The sequence below is a fragment of the Rhodnius prolixus genome, unplaced genomic scaffold, assembly GCF_049639745.1.
Source record: "Rhodnius prolixus isolate KJV_2025 unplaced genomic scaffold, Rpr scaffold_4, whole genome shotgun sequence".
NCBI classification, from domain to species: Eukaryota; Metazoa; Arthropoda; class Insecta; order Hemiptera; family Reduviidae; genus Rhodnius; species Rhodnius prolixus.
Window position 1 is genome coordinate 1,213,868 of NW_027411614.1, and position 15,343 is coordinate 1,229,210.

The following is a 15,343-nucleotide window of genomic DNA, read 5'->3' on the forward strand; positions in this document are numbered from 1 at the left end:
CCTATAATTGCTCGGCTACCTTGGCGCCGAGGCCTAATAAGACACGTTAATGGTAAGCTTAACCGCTCCTCCAAATACTCTAATCGAATTTCCCCTTTCCCACCGCCCAAAAGAGTCACGATCGCAGCAGTCCTTCCCCTTTCTACAATGACGACACAGAGAAAAGAAAAAAAAACAATAATTTAAGCAGCCAGTTTGAATTATATGAATTTTTTCTTTTGTTTCGTCATAACATTTTCGCGCCAACTTTTCAAGGCTGCAAAGCAAGAATTTCTGAAGAAAATATCGATTACCATAACTTCACTTAAAGCAGTCTGTGAAACTTGAAATCAAAATAAAACAAAACAATATGGCCGAACAATAACTAATAAAAAAATCATTCACATTTGCAGATCTCACAAAGCTGGATTTCTTTGGAAATTCAGACCTCAAGGAAAAACAAAAGCAAAGGAAAAGTCCTTCCTTTATTTTTTAAAAGAAAACTTCTTGCCATTTTAGAATACATGCATAATCTTTACATGATTTATTTACAAACGCGTACATTCGTATGTTTTATTACATTGAATATATGTAGGATAGAATGTTCGAGTAAACAGGAAACGATCACCCCACATGTTCGGACATATGTACGGACAAACAAATGGAACACGTTATGCTAGAAAAGAGCAAATTCACTTCAAGAAGGAACATAAATATATACAAAATAAAATCAAATAATTTTAACATGAAACATCCTTATTTAACCTTCTATTTTAAAAATAGTGTAAGTCGGTTTTAAAATAACCCAATTTACTATTTCTTACGTGGTAAAAAAAGTATTGCAACTTTATACTGACGGTGTCTTGATTAAAAGACGTTCAAGCGCATGCTAAGAATAAGTTTGAAAAAAAAGATCTAAAGCTAAGCATTCCCACTTTGTTACAAAATGGGTGAATCGTATAACATCGTATTGGGTACAACAATATGACATTGCTTTATCCCGAATTAAAACATATGACTAAGAAATCACTAACAGGACTACCTCCGTTAGGGGGAATTTCTGCGTCAGATCAAAGAAATGTCATGGTGAGTAAGAACTGTACATGGAACTTCCCCCAAGGCATTACGATGCTTTATTTTCCTGTATTAAATGGATTATAAGCATTAAATGGATCTCTTATCGTATACATATGTATAAGGCGCCAAGGTAGTTGAGCGGTTATAGGCTTGACCCGCAATGCTAAGATGTATTGTTGGTTAGTGGGTTCAATTCCTGGTCTCGTATTACTTTTAATGGTTAAAATGAGAAATGTATATTGAAGTATATTTTGCTAGCCGCTTCCGTCCACGATACCAAATTTGGTAGTTGGAAGTAAAGCCGGCCTGAAAAAACAGGCATTACTTATGTATCATTTATTGTATAATGAGTCAAGTCAGACCAATTAGGTTAAGCCGTTGCAACTTATCGTACTAGTGAATGATAACCAACGGTGATGTGATGCACTCATTTATTTTAAATACGCGTAAATTCTGCATAAAAAATTGTAAGTAAGCTTCAACTTGGTATTTTGTTGCTTCCAAAATAGAGTAAAGTAAAGTAATCGCCCATTTTTTTTTTTTTTTTCAGGCGGGGCTTAACGTCCAACTACCCAATATTAGGTGTCGTGGATGGAGGCGATTAGCAAACATACTTTACTATAAAGTTCTCATATTAACCATTAAATAAAATCCAAGACCTAGACTAGGGAGAATCGAACCCACTAAACCAGCAATACATCTTAGCATTGCGGGTCTAGCCTCTTAACCGCTCGGCTAACGTGGCGCCTTGCTTCCAAAATAGTTTCGGTTAATATCCTTTACCCGGATAAGCGATTTATATTTTTTCACTAATTTCTCATCACTCCGTTTTCTAATTATCGTCTCATTTTCTTACTTGACTTTTCGATAACAGTAATTCACAAGGAAGTAATCTGTAAATGTAAAAAAATAAAGAAGCAGAATATTTATCAAAAATGTCAAAATGTACGTCAATAAAAAGTTATTGAGCTTTTACTAAAGCGCCATAAACAACAAAATCATAGACGGACCAAAAAAAAAAATGACGTCAAAAAAGACAAACTAAATAAACAAAAGAAAATATACATCTTCATTATAAACCATTTCTAGGCAAATTTATGTCAAAAATAAAGAATTTTAAAATTCCAAAAAGCGGACTCACATGGAAAATAACATAGAATGTATTTGTTTTATTTTGATATTTATTTATTTATTTTTTAATCCCACAATCCCACGCTATTTTTTGTTTTTTGAAATAAAAGACTAATTTATTTTTCTTCATCAGACCTTGTACAATATTGAATGTCAATAACCTTTTTGCTTATATAAACATAAACATAATGGTTGTAATGTAAACACAACATAAAAATGGAGAAAAAAAAATTTAGTTTATATATTTTATTTATTCAGGGGGAAAAAAGTTAAGCATTTACGAAGTTAAAAGATTGACGTCAACAATTTGTTTATTCATTAAAATAAATAAATAAAATTAGGTATTTTATTTATTAGATCCAAATATGACTCGTATTGTTGTTCTACTAAATAATAAAAACGAATTTCCCAGTTCGGTAATGTTATCTAGGGAAAACCCGGAGATTTTGATTAAAAAAATAAGTTGTAAAAATGTCCAGAACACATTCTCGAAACAGTGCGCATCACCGGACAGTGAGCTGAGAAAGAAACTACTAAGAGCCAGCAGCTGGATTCGAGACCCAGGATCCCCGCGTTGGAATCCAGTATAAGTATAAGATTATTTATATTAATTCCGGCCCCTAAGAAAATTTATATTAATATAAATATATATTAATATAAATATATATTAATATAAATATATCTTAATATATATAAATATTAATATAAATATATATTAATATAAATATATATTAATATAAATATATATTAATATAAATATATATTAATATAAATATATATTAATATAAATATATATTAATATAAATATATATTAATATAAATATATATTAATATTAATATATAGGGTGATCCATTTAAAACGCACCAATCGCTAATAACATTTTAGGAAAGCGGAATTTCGAAAAAAACTCACGAAGTAAACTATATGATTTTTTTTTTGGTCTAGTTTTCACATTTTTTCACCCCCCCCCCCCCCCGATGCTGTATCTTCATTTTAGCCGTTATAAGGCCTCGCCTCCCAAAACGTGTATTTTTGGGTGGGAAATTAATATTTGAAAACCTTTCACAAAATAAGATAAAATTGTAACCTTGATCTTAAATAAGTATCTCGCGACTAATATTACGAGATATCGAAACCGGGGGGTTAACGTCATTTTTCACAATTTTTTTTTTTTTATGTAGTTTTCACTAATCATAGTCAAAAAACCAGTGGTCTTTATGAAACCCCGGATCAGCTTTTTGGCTGTTAACTTCCCCCAAAAATGAAGATACAGCATCCGGGGGTGGTAAATTTGCAAAAGTAGGCTAAAAAAACATATAGTTTATTCAATCGGTTTTTCCGGATCTCCGCTTTCCTAAAAAGTTGATTAGCGATTGGTGCGTCTTAAATGGATCACCCCCGTATATTAATATATAAATTTTAGTAAGAAAAAAGTAGCGTATTCCAGGGGTTCCCCCCTCCTTTTGATTAAAGTAAATACGCGAGCGATAAAAATAGAAAAAAGAAAATTAAAAAAAAAAACTGAATCTATAGTGAGTCAATCATACGGTGATTTATCTTATGAAATAACCTTAACATTTTAATAAACCCACGCGTGTGTAGAAAGATAGAGAGAGTAAAAAATAATAATCTATTTTGAGTAAACAAGATAAAGAGAGAGATAGAGCGAGAGAGAGGGGGGAGAAAACACAAAGATCGACACCGCTAACCTTGTCTTTTATGAAGTTCAAAAGAATTTAAAATTTTATAATGGCGCAGTTGATATTTGTTTAAAATAAAACCTCAAAAATAATATTTAAACAAAAATTATTCAAGATGTTATTCAAAATTTTTGTTAACCACGTATCTAAAACCATATTAAGTCTCAAGGAAATCGTTAAGGCATTTTTTTTTTTGAAAATCTTAAAAGTTGGTAAAACTGATACAGTAACCCACGAGACCAAAAAAAACCAAAAAAAAAATACCTTACTTTTTTGACATCCTCTAGTGCAGAGGTCGCCAAAGTGGTCTATATAGACCCCAGGGGGTCTATTTAACAAAAGTAGGGGGTCGATCTGAGCCAGGGGGGGTCGAAGGAAAAACAGTTTCGAACCCAATATAGCGAACCTTGCAAAGAAACACCAAGAGCACACCCATCTCCATTAATTAAGAAGCAATACCTAGTTACTTTACTTATTTTTATAATTATTTATTACTTTAATAAATACAGTAGACTCTGAGAAATCCGGATCGGCCTAGTCCAGACTCTGGGTAGTCCGGATCGATGATCTTTTATTTAAAGAAATAAAATTTCTTGCAAATAAATACGAAAAAAATGTTGATTTCATATAAGGTAACATACTCGTATATGCTTGGCATATAGAAAAAAGAACTAACCTAGAATCAGGCAAATCTTATCCCACATTCAGAAAGGTTTAAAATGCTAGACGGAGCGCTAGAGTACATTACTACTCAACAAGGAAAGAATATCCGCAGCCGACATTATGTGTTTGAGGAAGTTGAGGGACATTGCGGCCCAGACAACGACCTAAAACTGTGAAACAGTCCAGCATTAAAGGACTTCTTCAAAAGATAATGTTATTTAAACTGCAAGTTAATGTATTTTTTCAGTTTGTAAATACAAAAAAAGTGTTTTATTAATTATTACAGTACAGTACTACTGTACAATATAATACAGAACAGCAGCTTACCGTTAATTATTTCGGAGTGTTTATACTGTAACTTATTTCGGAAACTCACTCTTGTGTGTGTTGTATTTGCACATAAACGTTAACACACATTATTATCATAATTGTTCGCCATAAAGACGGAAATCATCAGTCATACCAACCTCCGAGAAATCCGGATTAAATCCGGACCGGCCGTCAGTCACAGAAGTCCGAATTTCTGTGAGTCTACTGTATTAAGGTATTTAAATTTAAAATATTAAGAACATTTTTCATAAAAATATTGTTAAACAATGTAAAATTACTTTAAATAAATGTTTAAAAAATCATAAAATAATTTGTACAAATCACAGTACCTATAGTTTTATTTTAATTAATTGAAAATTACTTTTATGATGAGGTCGATGGAGGATTTCGAAAAATTATATAGGGGGGGTCCATGATCAAAAAAAGTTTGGCGACCCCTGCGTCTATAAGTGGCAGCTAAGTACGAAATATTGAAAATATCAACTTATTGCATTTTTTGTTTTTTGAGTTCCAGATACTTCCGGTGGAGAATTACAATTGAAAATCTGGGACGACTACACTACATCCTCTTACTCTGGTAAATTTTACCTAGCGTTATCGCTAATCTAGGAAAAACCTTGACATTTCGATTAAAAAATAAGTTGTAAAAATTTTCCAGAACACAATCTCGTTACAGAAAACACGCCGCATCACCAGACCGTGAGCTGAGATCTACTAGAGTTTCTAACTCTAAGAACCAGCAGCTGGTTTCGAGGCCCAGAATCCCCGCGTTGGAATCCAGTATCCGGTAACCACTCAGCCAATCCCTTACTCTAGTAAGAGAAAGTAAATATCAAAATAAAATAAAAAAAAATCAAGTACAGAGGCTGGCACTAAATTAGAATTAAAGGAGATTAGCAAATCACAAAAAGTTTGGCAAACGTCTTACTCACTAACTACTTTCACTTTTAAACCAGAGCAGCTAAAGTATGTGTTGATACACTTTACAAGTAGTATGTAGGCACTATTTATTGGTAGAACAATAACAAAATAACGTACCATCTTTTCTGTTAGTACTCGAGTTAGCTAAAAGTTGATGCAAATTTGCATGTGGGTCGATTGTTCAGAAGTAAAATTAAGAGCAAGGCCGATAATCGACTTTGTTACAAATACAGCTGGCTGCTGTTTGATTCAATTTACATTTGCAAAAAACAATTATGAAGTAACTTGGTTTATTGAAATTCAAATAATTTTATTTATATTCACTTTAAAATATTTATTTAATAAAAAAAGGAAACAGCTGTGAGTGACTCATACGCATCGCTTTCTGCGCAATTTTTACTTTTCTTGTTACTACGTAAACAATATTATCTCCATCCCCAGTGGATTACTGTGTACATGAAGTGTGGTGATGGAGAGATAAGCGACGTAAGTAAGGAGATTACACGAAGGTAAGAGCAAATAAAATGAAATGAGAACCTGCAGCTGACAATGACGACAATAGGCCGCCCTCGACCCATTCAAACCGCCCCCGCAGGCGGCTGGAATATAGCTTACTCTTGTCCAATCCGGCTGAATTATTAGAAGAATATCCAACCCCGTCCGAGTGATAGAGCTAGTCAGTTCACTGTCCCAGTCTATTATAAGGGAGCTCTGTTATCAATTGCCTTGCAGAACGTAGCCGCTAGTCCCAGGAAAATATGCGTCATTTCGGCTCATTGAAAAAGGGTTAGGCTATCCTAATATTTCGCACAGAACGGGAATAGGGGGAATCCTGAATCTAGTATCCATTTCAGGCTGTACTTGAATGTGAAGCAATTGTGGATAAAAACCTCCATTTCTCAACTCTGGGCAGAATTATTCCTCCCGCACTTTATACATCCTCTTACGTAAGATAGGAAGTATTGTGATCGTGCAGATTTCCGCCGGAAATATGCGTTTTGTGGCCCCCCCCTAGACTAGACTGAGAAACAAAAAAATGGTTTTGACAATTTAGACAGTACAACCCACCTGGTATGTACAACGGATATTGGATGAAACTGTAGAGAACTTAATTTCCATATTTCAAGAAAATCGACTGGGTAAGGAAGTGCCATTTATCGGAAAAATTTTCAGCAGGACTTTGTGATTTCCACAAAAACAACTACGATTTTTTAAGAAGTTTTTAGTACTTTGAGCAAAATTAAAACAAAACAAAAATACAGTTCAAAAATTTTGGAAAAATCGTGAAAATTATTTACAGCGTGCAAGCGATAAGATTAGCCAATCACAGAGCACTGTCTTCAGAGCTAGTATGTGACAGCCAAACTAGAAAGGGGTTGGATTTTGTTAGGATGTAACGTTCAGCGGTTAGAGAATCACAGAGCCTACTAAGTCTTCTAAGGAGAGAGGTGGACGGGAGTGTCCTGGGAATGGATTAGCAGATTCAAGTAGGCAGATAATTTGTCATGGAAGCGTAACAGAGATAGGATTGGATACGAACGGAAAATTTAGCTCGTAGTAGATTATATGATTGGAGACGTTACAAAGGAGTAATCACTATTCCGGTTTTCGGATAGCGTTCTCTTGTTACTGACAACACTGTACTGACAGTGAGCGGTAAGAAGCTCCTAAGGAAAGAAAAAAAATTTAAGGACCAGCAGCTGGTTTCGAACCTGTGATCTCCACGTTGGAATCCAGAATACCGCTAAGCATTCATCATTGAAATTAATTTAATAAATTTTTTATTTTTAATTAAACAATACCGGTAAGACAGGAGCAATTAATTAAATTTTAAAAAAATAAATAAATTGTATTACCTTATCAATATTTTCTAATATACACAATACAAACAAACATACAAAACTCTTATCAAATCCGAAAGGCATATTTCACAATAATAAATCGATGATAAGAGGGGAATGGGGAAAGGGAGCCAGAAATGAGTGACGTATGAATCATCAATCTACAAAAAAATGATTCACAAAGCAATGAACTACGCAAATAATGTGCGATACCATTCCACAGAGATAAGGAATAATAATCTAAAAGTACGAATTTAACTGTTTAATGGTACATAAAAATTTTTATTTCGCTCAGTTTATAGGTTTTGTGTATTCAGTAGAGGAGGAGGGGGTTACAGAATAGAATATTTAGATGAAGGGCTAAGGGGCATGCTGCGAAAATCATTCCGGCGAACCGAGGAACCGATTAGAATTCATTTGGTTGTTTACAATTCAACTTTTTAATTATGATTTTCTCATATAGTTGGCACAAGCTTAAATACAAGCTAATAAAGCTCGACTACAATCTATAAGATAGAATTTCTTTACATAGTTACAGCAGACGTTTATCGCCCAGAAAAGAATTTGAGAAATCTAATAAAAAGATGAAAGGAGAAAATGTCAACTTTAGAAAAATGATCGCTAACGCCCACAATGGAAATTTCTATTTTTAAATATCAATGAAAAATGGAGACACCCTCCTCCATCCACCTAACTAACTAACGCCCACCTCTATTCCCAGTAACGCCTCAGTAACACAAACTTTCTAGGAAAAATGGCGGGGGGTGACAGAAAAGTAACTAAAAAGAACTAATTACCGTGAAAATAAATATAGAATTTAATTGGGTCTAGTAGAGTGGAAAATTAGATGACAAGCTTTTTTTTTTTGGCGAACTTTTAAATTACTGCGCTTAGGAGAGGTTTAGTTAAGGCGCCACGATAGCCGAACGGTCAAAGGCGAGGCCCCGCATAACTTAGATGTATTGTTGGTTTAGTGGGTTCGATTCCCAGGGTCTAGGCCTTTGTATTTTATTTAATGTTTAATATGAGAAATTTATAGTAAAGTAGTTAGGCGGTTATAGGCTAGACCCGCAATGCTTAGATGTATTGTTGGTTTAGTGGGTTCAATTCCTGGGGTCTAGGTCTTTGTGTTTTATTTAATGGTTTAATAACAGAATTTCAATACTTGCTCGTTGCCTCCGAACAAGACAACGCCCTTGCCAAGTTTTTCAGTATCCTCTAACTTGGCTTGTTCAGAGAGAGGTACCTGAACAGAAATTCACGTCGCTCTCCTGAGCAATGGTTACTGAACCTATGAGGAGTTCACACATTCTCTCATCAAATTTAGAGCTCAACCAGATCTGACAACTCAAAGCCCTGAGCGCAAGCCAGATTATCAATAAATACTCCCCATCCACAATTCTTAAACTAGTGAAATAATTTGTTAAGTTACGCATTCTCTAACTACAAAATATCACAGAATAATACATCATAAATTGAGATTATATACCATAGGAATGGATATCTTCAATGTAGCTCCCAGATGATGCTGTTGATGGACCAGCATATCTATGATTTACGTTTAAATATAGAAAGTTGTTTTGGGGGCAAGCAAAATTAAAAAAAAAAAAACAAAAAAAAACGAAGAAAGAAAGAAGGTTATATGGACCAGCTGGTAAGATGGGGGCGTAACCTTCTGGACTCGCAAGTTGTCGGACTACTAGAACAAGTCGTCCAGCACAGCTGGTAATACGAAGAGAGTGAGAGCGAGCGATTGGGAGAGATCAGAATAGAAAACCAGTTGATCCTGTTGTAGAGTCCGCCGCGGTAGTGGATAATTACTTCGACTTCTATTCCACTTGGATATCTTGCTTCTTCTACACTCAGACAACTCTGGAGAGCTTGTTATATTTACTTGGTCTCTGTTCATATGTATGTGTGGCAACCAGTAGCCCCAGCTAGTCGGTCTAGACCTGCTTCCTTCAAGAACTACAGACAGGGTCAAGAACCCACCTTCTTATATATATATATAAAAAAGAAGAAATAACCATCCATAGTGCAACAGAGAGAACAATTTGCTTCTGTTCCACAACTTGGGAAGAACTATTTACCTTTAAAATATTGAAAACTAGTCCATCATAGTTTTCTATCAGGTAATAGAAAGTGATGAAAAATTGTATGTGAAAACTATTGAGCGTCAGAGAATAGTTTCTTAAGATAGTTCTACAGAAGACGTGACCGCTTAAACTAAACTATAAAAATCAAAACTAATTCGGATACAAACACTTTCTCTTATTACTAATTGACAATAAATTATAAATTGACAAATTTTCTAATAAAACTGCCTTTAAGACTATGCCCATAAATTACGTGGGTTTAATTTCATGTAACAGTTACAATAATCTTAAAATTTCAAAAAATAAATAAATAAATAAATTATAATAATTTGCGCTGACATTTCCGGTTAAAATGACTTTCCGTCTTTATTATTACACAGGCGGCAAAATGGTAAATTACATTAAAGTAGTTTTCTACTTTTTTTTCATATTAGGTACGCCTCAAAAATCTTGTATTTCCGGTGTATCTTCAATTCAGAATACAATCTGATATGATCGTAATAACTTCCTGTTACAAATGTTAAGCGTAGGTCGAAAGTTCAGCATTAATACTTATATATATAATATTAAACAAAAATTAATCGCCGGACTATTTAATGAAGCAAACCATAATTCGCGATAGATATAAAATAAAAATGTTACAACAAATATAGGGGGCAGTGGACTTATGAATTTATAAAAAAGCCGGAAGTAAACTCTTGTATCATTTTCTGAAGTACGTCATCTACCCTCTCCCCTTTCATTTTTCTTAATTTAAAGTTGAAATTTAATTACGTGCTTTATCAATTTGAAAACTGCATTTAAATTAAAACATGAAAGATGTCATTTAAATGGTGACTAATAATGCCTTTATCTATAATTAATCTTTATTTAATATTTTATTTAAAGCTACAGATTGTCTAATTTCGTTAGTTTCCTTTTTCCTTCTTTGTTTTCTAACTGCACTTCCGTTAATTATTCACGACGTTAAGCGTAATCTTATAAGCAATAAATAACTGAAATAATGAACCTTTCTAATTAATGTTAAATGCATTTTATTAATAACGATAACTCGCCGAAAGAATGAAATTTATATATTTAAAGATTCCTTATACTTAAAAAAAGGCCTGCCTGCCACGCTAAGATGTATTTTTGATTAAGTGGGTTCGATTACTCGGACTAAAAATCATACCTTCTCAAAAAACCTTGCCAGATATTTTAGGAGAAGGTGGTCTCTTACTTTTCATTGGACCCAAAATAGCGTCCAAGGGAGAAGAATAATTTGACTCTTTCCCATACAGAGAGACCATTGAACTGTATTAATAATTAGTAAAAGCCTAAAATTGGGTTCAAAACTTACAATTTTTTTTGCATTTAATACTGCAATAATCTTTCAAAAAAAAAAAAAGAAAAAAATAGTAAAATAAAGTAATGCCTATTTTTTCAGGCGGGGCTTAACGTCCAACTACGAAATTAGGTGTCGTGGACGGAGGCGGCCTACTAAGTCTTCTAAGGAGAGAGGTGGACGGGAGTGTCCTGGGAATGGATTAGCAGATTCAAGTAGGCAGATAATTTGTCATGGAAGCGTAACAGAGATAGGATTGGATACGAACGGAAAATTTAGCTCGTAGTAGATTATATGATTGGAGACGTTACAAAGGAGTAATCACTATTCCGGTTTTCGGATAGCGTTCTCTTGTTACTGACAACACTGTACTGACAGTGAGCGGTAAGAAGCTCCTAAGGAAAGAAAAAAAATTTAAGGACCAGCAGCTGGTTTCGAACCTGTGATCTCCACGTTGGAATCCAGAATACCGCTAAGCATTCATCATTGAAATTAATTTAATAAATTTTTTATTTTTAATTAAACAATACCGGTAAGACAGGAGCAATTAATTAAATTTTAAAAAAATAAATAAATTGTATTACCTTATCAATATTTTCTAATATACACAATACAAACAAACATACAAAACTCTTATCAAATCCGAAAGGCATATTTCACAATAATAAATCGATGATAAGAGGGGAATGGGGAAAGGGAGCCAGAAATGAGTGACGTATGAATCATCAATCTACAAAAAAATGATTCACAAAGCAATGAACTACGCAAATAATGTGCGATACCATTCCACAGAGATAAGGAATAATAATCTAAAAGTACGAATTTAACTGTTTAATGGTACATAAAAATTTTTATTTCGCTCAGTTTATAGGTTTTGTGTATTCAGTAGAGGAGGAGGGGGTTACAGAATAGAATATTTAGATGAAGGGCTAAGGGGCATGCTGCGAAAATCATTCCGGCGAACCGAGGAACCGATTAGAATTCATTTGGTTGTTTACAATTCAACTTTTTAATTATGATTTTCTCATATAGTTGGCACAAGCTTAAATACAAGCTAATAAAGCTCGACTACAATCTATAAGATAGAATTTCTTTACATAGTTACAGCAGACGTTTATCGCCCAGAAAAGAATTTGAGAAATCTAATAAAAAGATGAAAGGAGAAAATGTCAACTTTAGAAAAATGATCGCTAACGCCCACAATGGAAATTTCTATTTTTAAATATCAATGAAAAATGGAGACACCCTCCTCCATCCACCTAACTAACTAACGCCCACCTCTATTCCCAGTAACGCCTCAGTAACACAAACTTTCTAGGAAAAATGGCGGGGGGTGACAGAAAAGTAACTAAAAAGAACTAATTACCGTGAAAATAAATATAGAATTTAATTGGGTCTAGTAGAGTGGAAAATTAGATGACAAGCTTTTTTTTTTTGGCGAACTTTTAAATTACTGCGCTTAGGAGAGGTTTAGTTAAGGCGCCACGATAGCCGAACGGTCAAAGGCGAGGCCCCGCATAACTTAGATGTATTGTTGGTTTAGTGGGTTCGATTCCCAGGGTCTAGGCCTTTGTATTTTATTTAATGTTTAATATGAGAAATTTATAGTAAAGTAGTTAGGCGGTTATAGGCTAGACCCGCAATGCTTAGATGTATTGTTGGTTTAGTGGGTTCAATTCCTGGGGTCTAGGTCTTTGTGTTTTATTTAATGGTTTAATAACAGAATTTCAATACTTGCTCGTTGCCTCCGAACAAGACAACGCCCTTGCCAAGTTTTTCAGTATCCTCTAACTTGGCTTGTTCAGAGAGAGGTACCTGAACAGAAATTCACGTCGCTCTCCTGAGCAATGGTTACTGAACCTATGAGGAGTTCACACATTCTCTCATCAAATTTAGAGCTCAACCAGATCTGACAACTCAAAGCCCTGAGCGCAAGCCAGATTATCAATAAATACTCCCCATCCACAATTCTTAAACTAGTGAAATAATTTGTTAAGTTACGCATTCTCTAACTACAAAATATCACAGAATAATACATCATAAATTGAGATTATATACCATAGGAATGGATATCTTCAATGTAGCTCCCAGATGATGCTGTTGATGGACCAGCATATCTATGATTTACGTTTAAATATAGAAAGTTGTTTTGGGGGCAAGCAAAATTAAAAAAAAAAAAACAAAAAAAAACGAAGAAAGAAAGAAGGTTATATGGACCAGCTGGTAAGATGGGGGCGTAACCTTCTGGACTCGCAAGTTGTCGGACTACTAGAACAAGTCGTCCAGCACAGCTGGTAATACGAAGAGAGTGAGAGCGAGCGATTGGGAGAGATCAGAATAGAAAACCAGTTGATCCTGTTGTAGAGTCCGCCGCGGTAGTGGATAATTACTTCGACTTCTATTCCACTTGGATATCTTGCTTCTTCTACACTCAGACAACTCTGGAGAGCTTGTTATATTTACTTGGTCTCTGTTCATATGTATGTGTGGCAACCAGTAGCCCCAGCTAGTCGGTCTAGACCTGCTTCCTTCAAGAACTACAGACAGGGTCAAGAACCCACCTTCTTATATATATATATAAAAAAGAAGAAATAACCATCCATAGTGCAACAGAGAGAACAATTTGCTTCTGTTCCACAACTTGGGAAGAACTATTTACCTTTAAAATATTGAAAACTAGTCCATCATAGTTTTCTATCAGGTAATAGAAAGTGATGAAAAATTGTATGTGAAAACTATTGAGCGTCAGAGAATAGTTTCTTAAGATAGTTCTACAGAAGACGTGACCGCTTAAACTAAACTATAAAAATCAAAACTAATTCGGATACAAACACTTTCTCTTATTACTAATTGACAATAAATTATAAATTGACAAATTTTCTAATAAAACTGCCTTTAAGACTATGCCCATAAATTACGTGGGTTTAATTTCATGTAACAGTTACAATAATCTTAAAATTTCAAAAAATAAATAAATAAATAAATTATAATAATTTGCGCTGACATTTCCGGTTAAAATGACTTTCCGTCTTTATTATTACACAGGCGGCAAAATGGTAAATTACATTAAAGTAGTTTTCTACTTTTTTTTCATATTAGGTACGCCTCAAAAATCTTGTATTTCCGGTGTATCTTCAATTCAGAATACAATCTGATATGATCGTAATAACTTCCTGTTACAAATGTTAAGCGTAGGTCGAAAGTTCAGCATTAATACTTATATATATAATATTAAACAAAAATTAATCGCCGGACTATTTAATGAAGCAAACCATAATTCGCGATAGATATAAAATAAAAATGTTACAACAAATATAGGGGGCAGTGGACTTATGAATTTATAAAAAAGCCGGAAGTAAACTCTTGTATCATTTTCTGAAGTACGTCATCTACCCTCTCCCCTTTCATTTTTCTTAATTTAAAGTTGAAATTTAATTACGTGCTTTATCAATTTGAAAACTGCATTTAAATTAAAACATGAAAGATGTCATTTAAATGGTGACTAATAATGCCTTTATCTATAATTAATCTTTATTTAATATTTTATTTAAAGCTACAGATTGTCTAATTTCGTTAGTTTCCTTTTTCCTTCTTTGTTTTCTAACTGCACTTCCGTTAATTATTCACGACGTTAAGCGTAATCTTATAAGCAATAAATAACTGAAATAATGAACCTTTCTAATTAATGTTAAATGCATTTTATTAATAACGATAACTCGCCGAAAGAATGAAATTTATATATTTAAAGATTCCTTATACTTAAAAAAAGGCCTGCCTGCCACGCTAAGATGTATTTTTGATTAAGTGGGTTCGATTACTCGGACTAAAAATCATACCTTCTCAAAAAACCTTGCCAGATATTTTAGGAGAAGGTGGTCTCTTACTTTTCATTGGACCCAAAATAGCGTCCAAGGGAGAAGAATAATTTGACTCTTTCCCATACAGAGAGACCATTGAACTGTATTAATAATTAGTAAAAGCCTAAAATTGGGTTCAAAACTTACAATTTTTTTTGCATTTAATACTGCAATAATCTTTCAAAAAAAAAAAAGAAAAAAATAGTAAAATAAAGTAATGCCTATTTTTTCAGGCGGGGCTTAACGTCCAACTACGAAATTAGGTGTCGTGGACGGAGGCGACTAGCAAACATACTTTACTATAAATTTCTAGGGAAGGGATTAGCTATGAGGTTAGCATACTGGACTCCCACGCGGAGGTCCCGGGTTCGAATCCAGCAGCTGACCCTTAGATTTTTCTCTTCCTAGGAGCTTCTTACAGCT

General features: G+C 33.9%; 1 protein-coding gene across 8 annotated transcripts in view; it reads right to left on the bottom strand.

The window, feature by feature from the left end:
• Dyrk2 (Dual-specificity tyrosine phosphorylation-regulated kinase 2) overlaps window positions 1–15,343 on the bottom strand; it is a 391,634-nt gene that overhangs the window by 31,969 nt on the left and 344,322 nt on the right. Inside the window, exon 1 of one of the 8 annotated variants that reach the window (XM_074130630.1) lies at window positions 7,659–7,742. The exons of the other annotated variants lie outside the window; for them this stretch is intronic. Coding sequence (XP_073986731.1) covers window positions 7,659–7,727 — 69 coding nt within the window. The 5' untranslated portion in view covers window positions 7,728–7,742. Of the gene's footprint in view, window positions 1–7,658; window positions 7,743–15,343 lie in introns of those variants that run through there. 8 annotated transcript variants of the gene reach the window in all.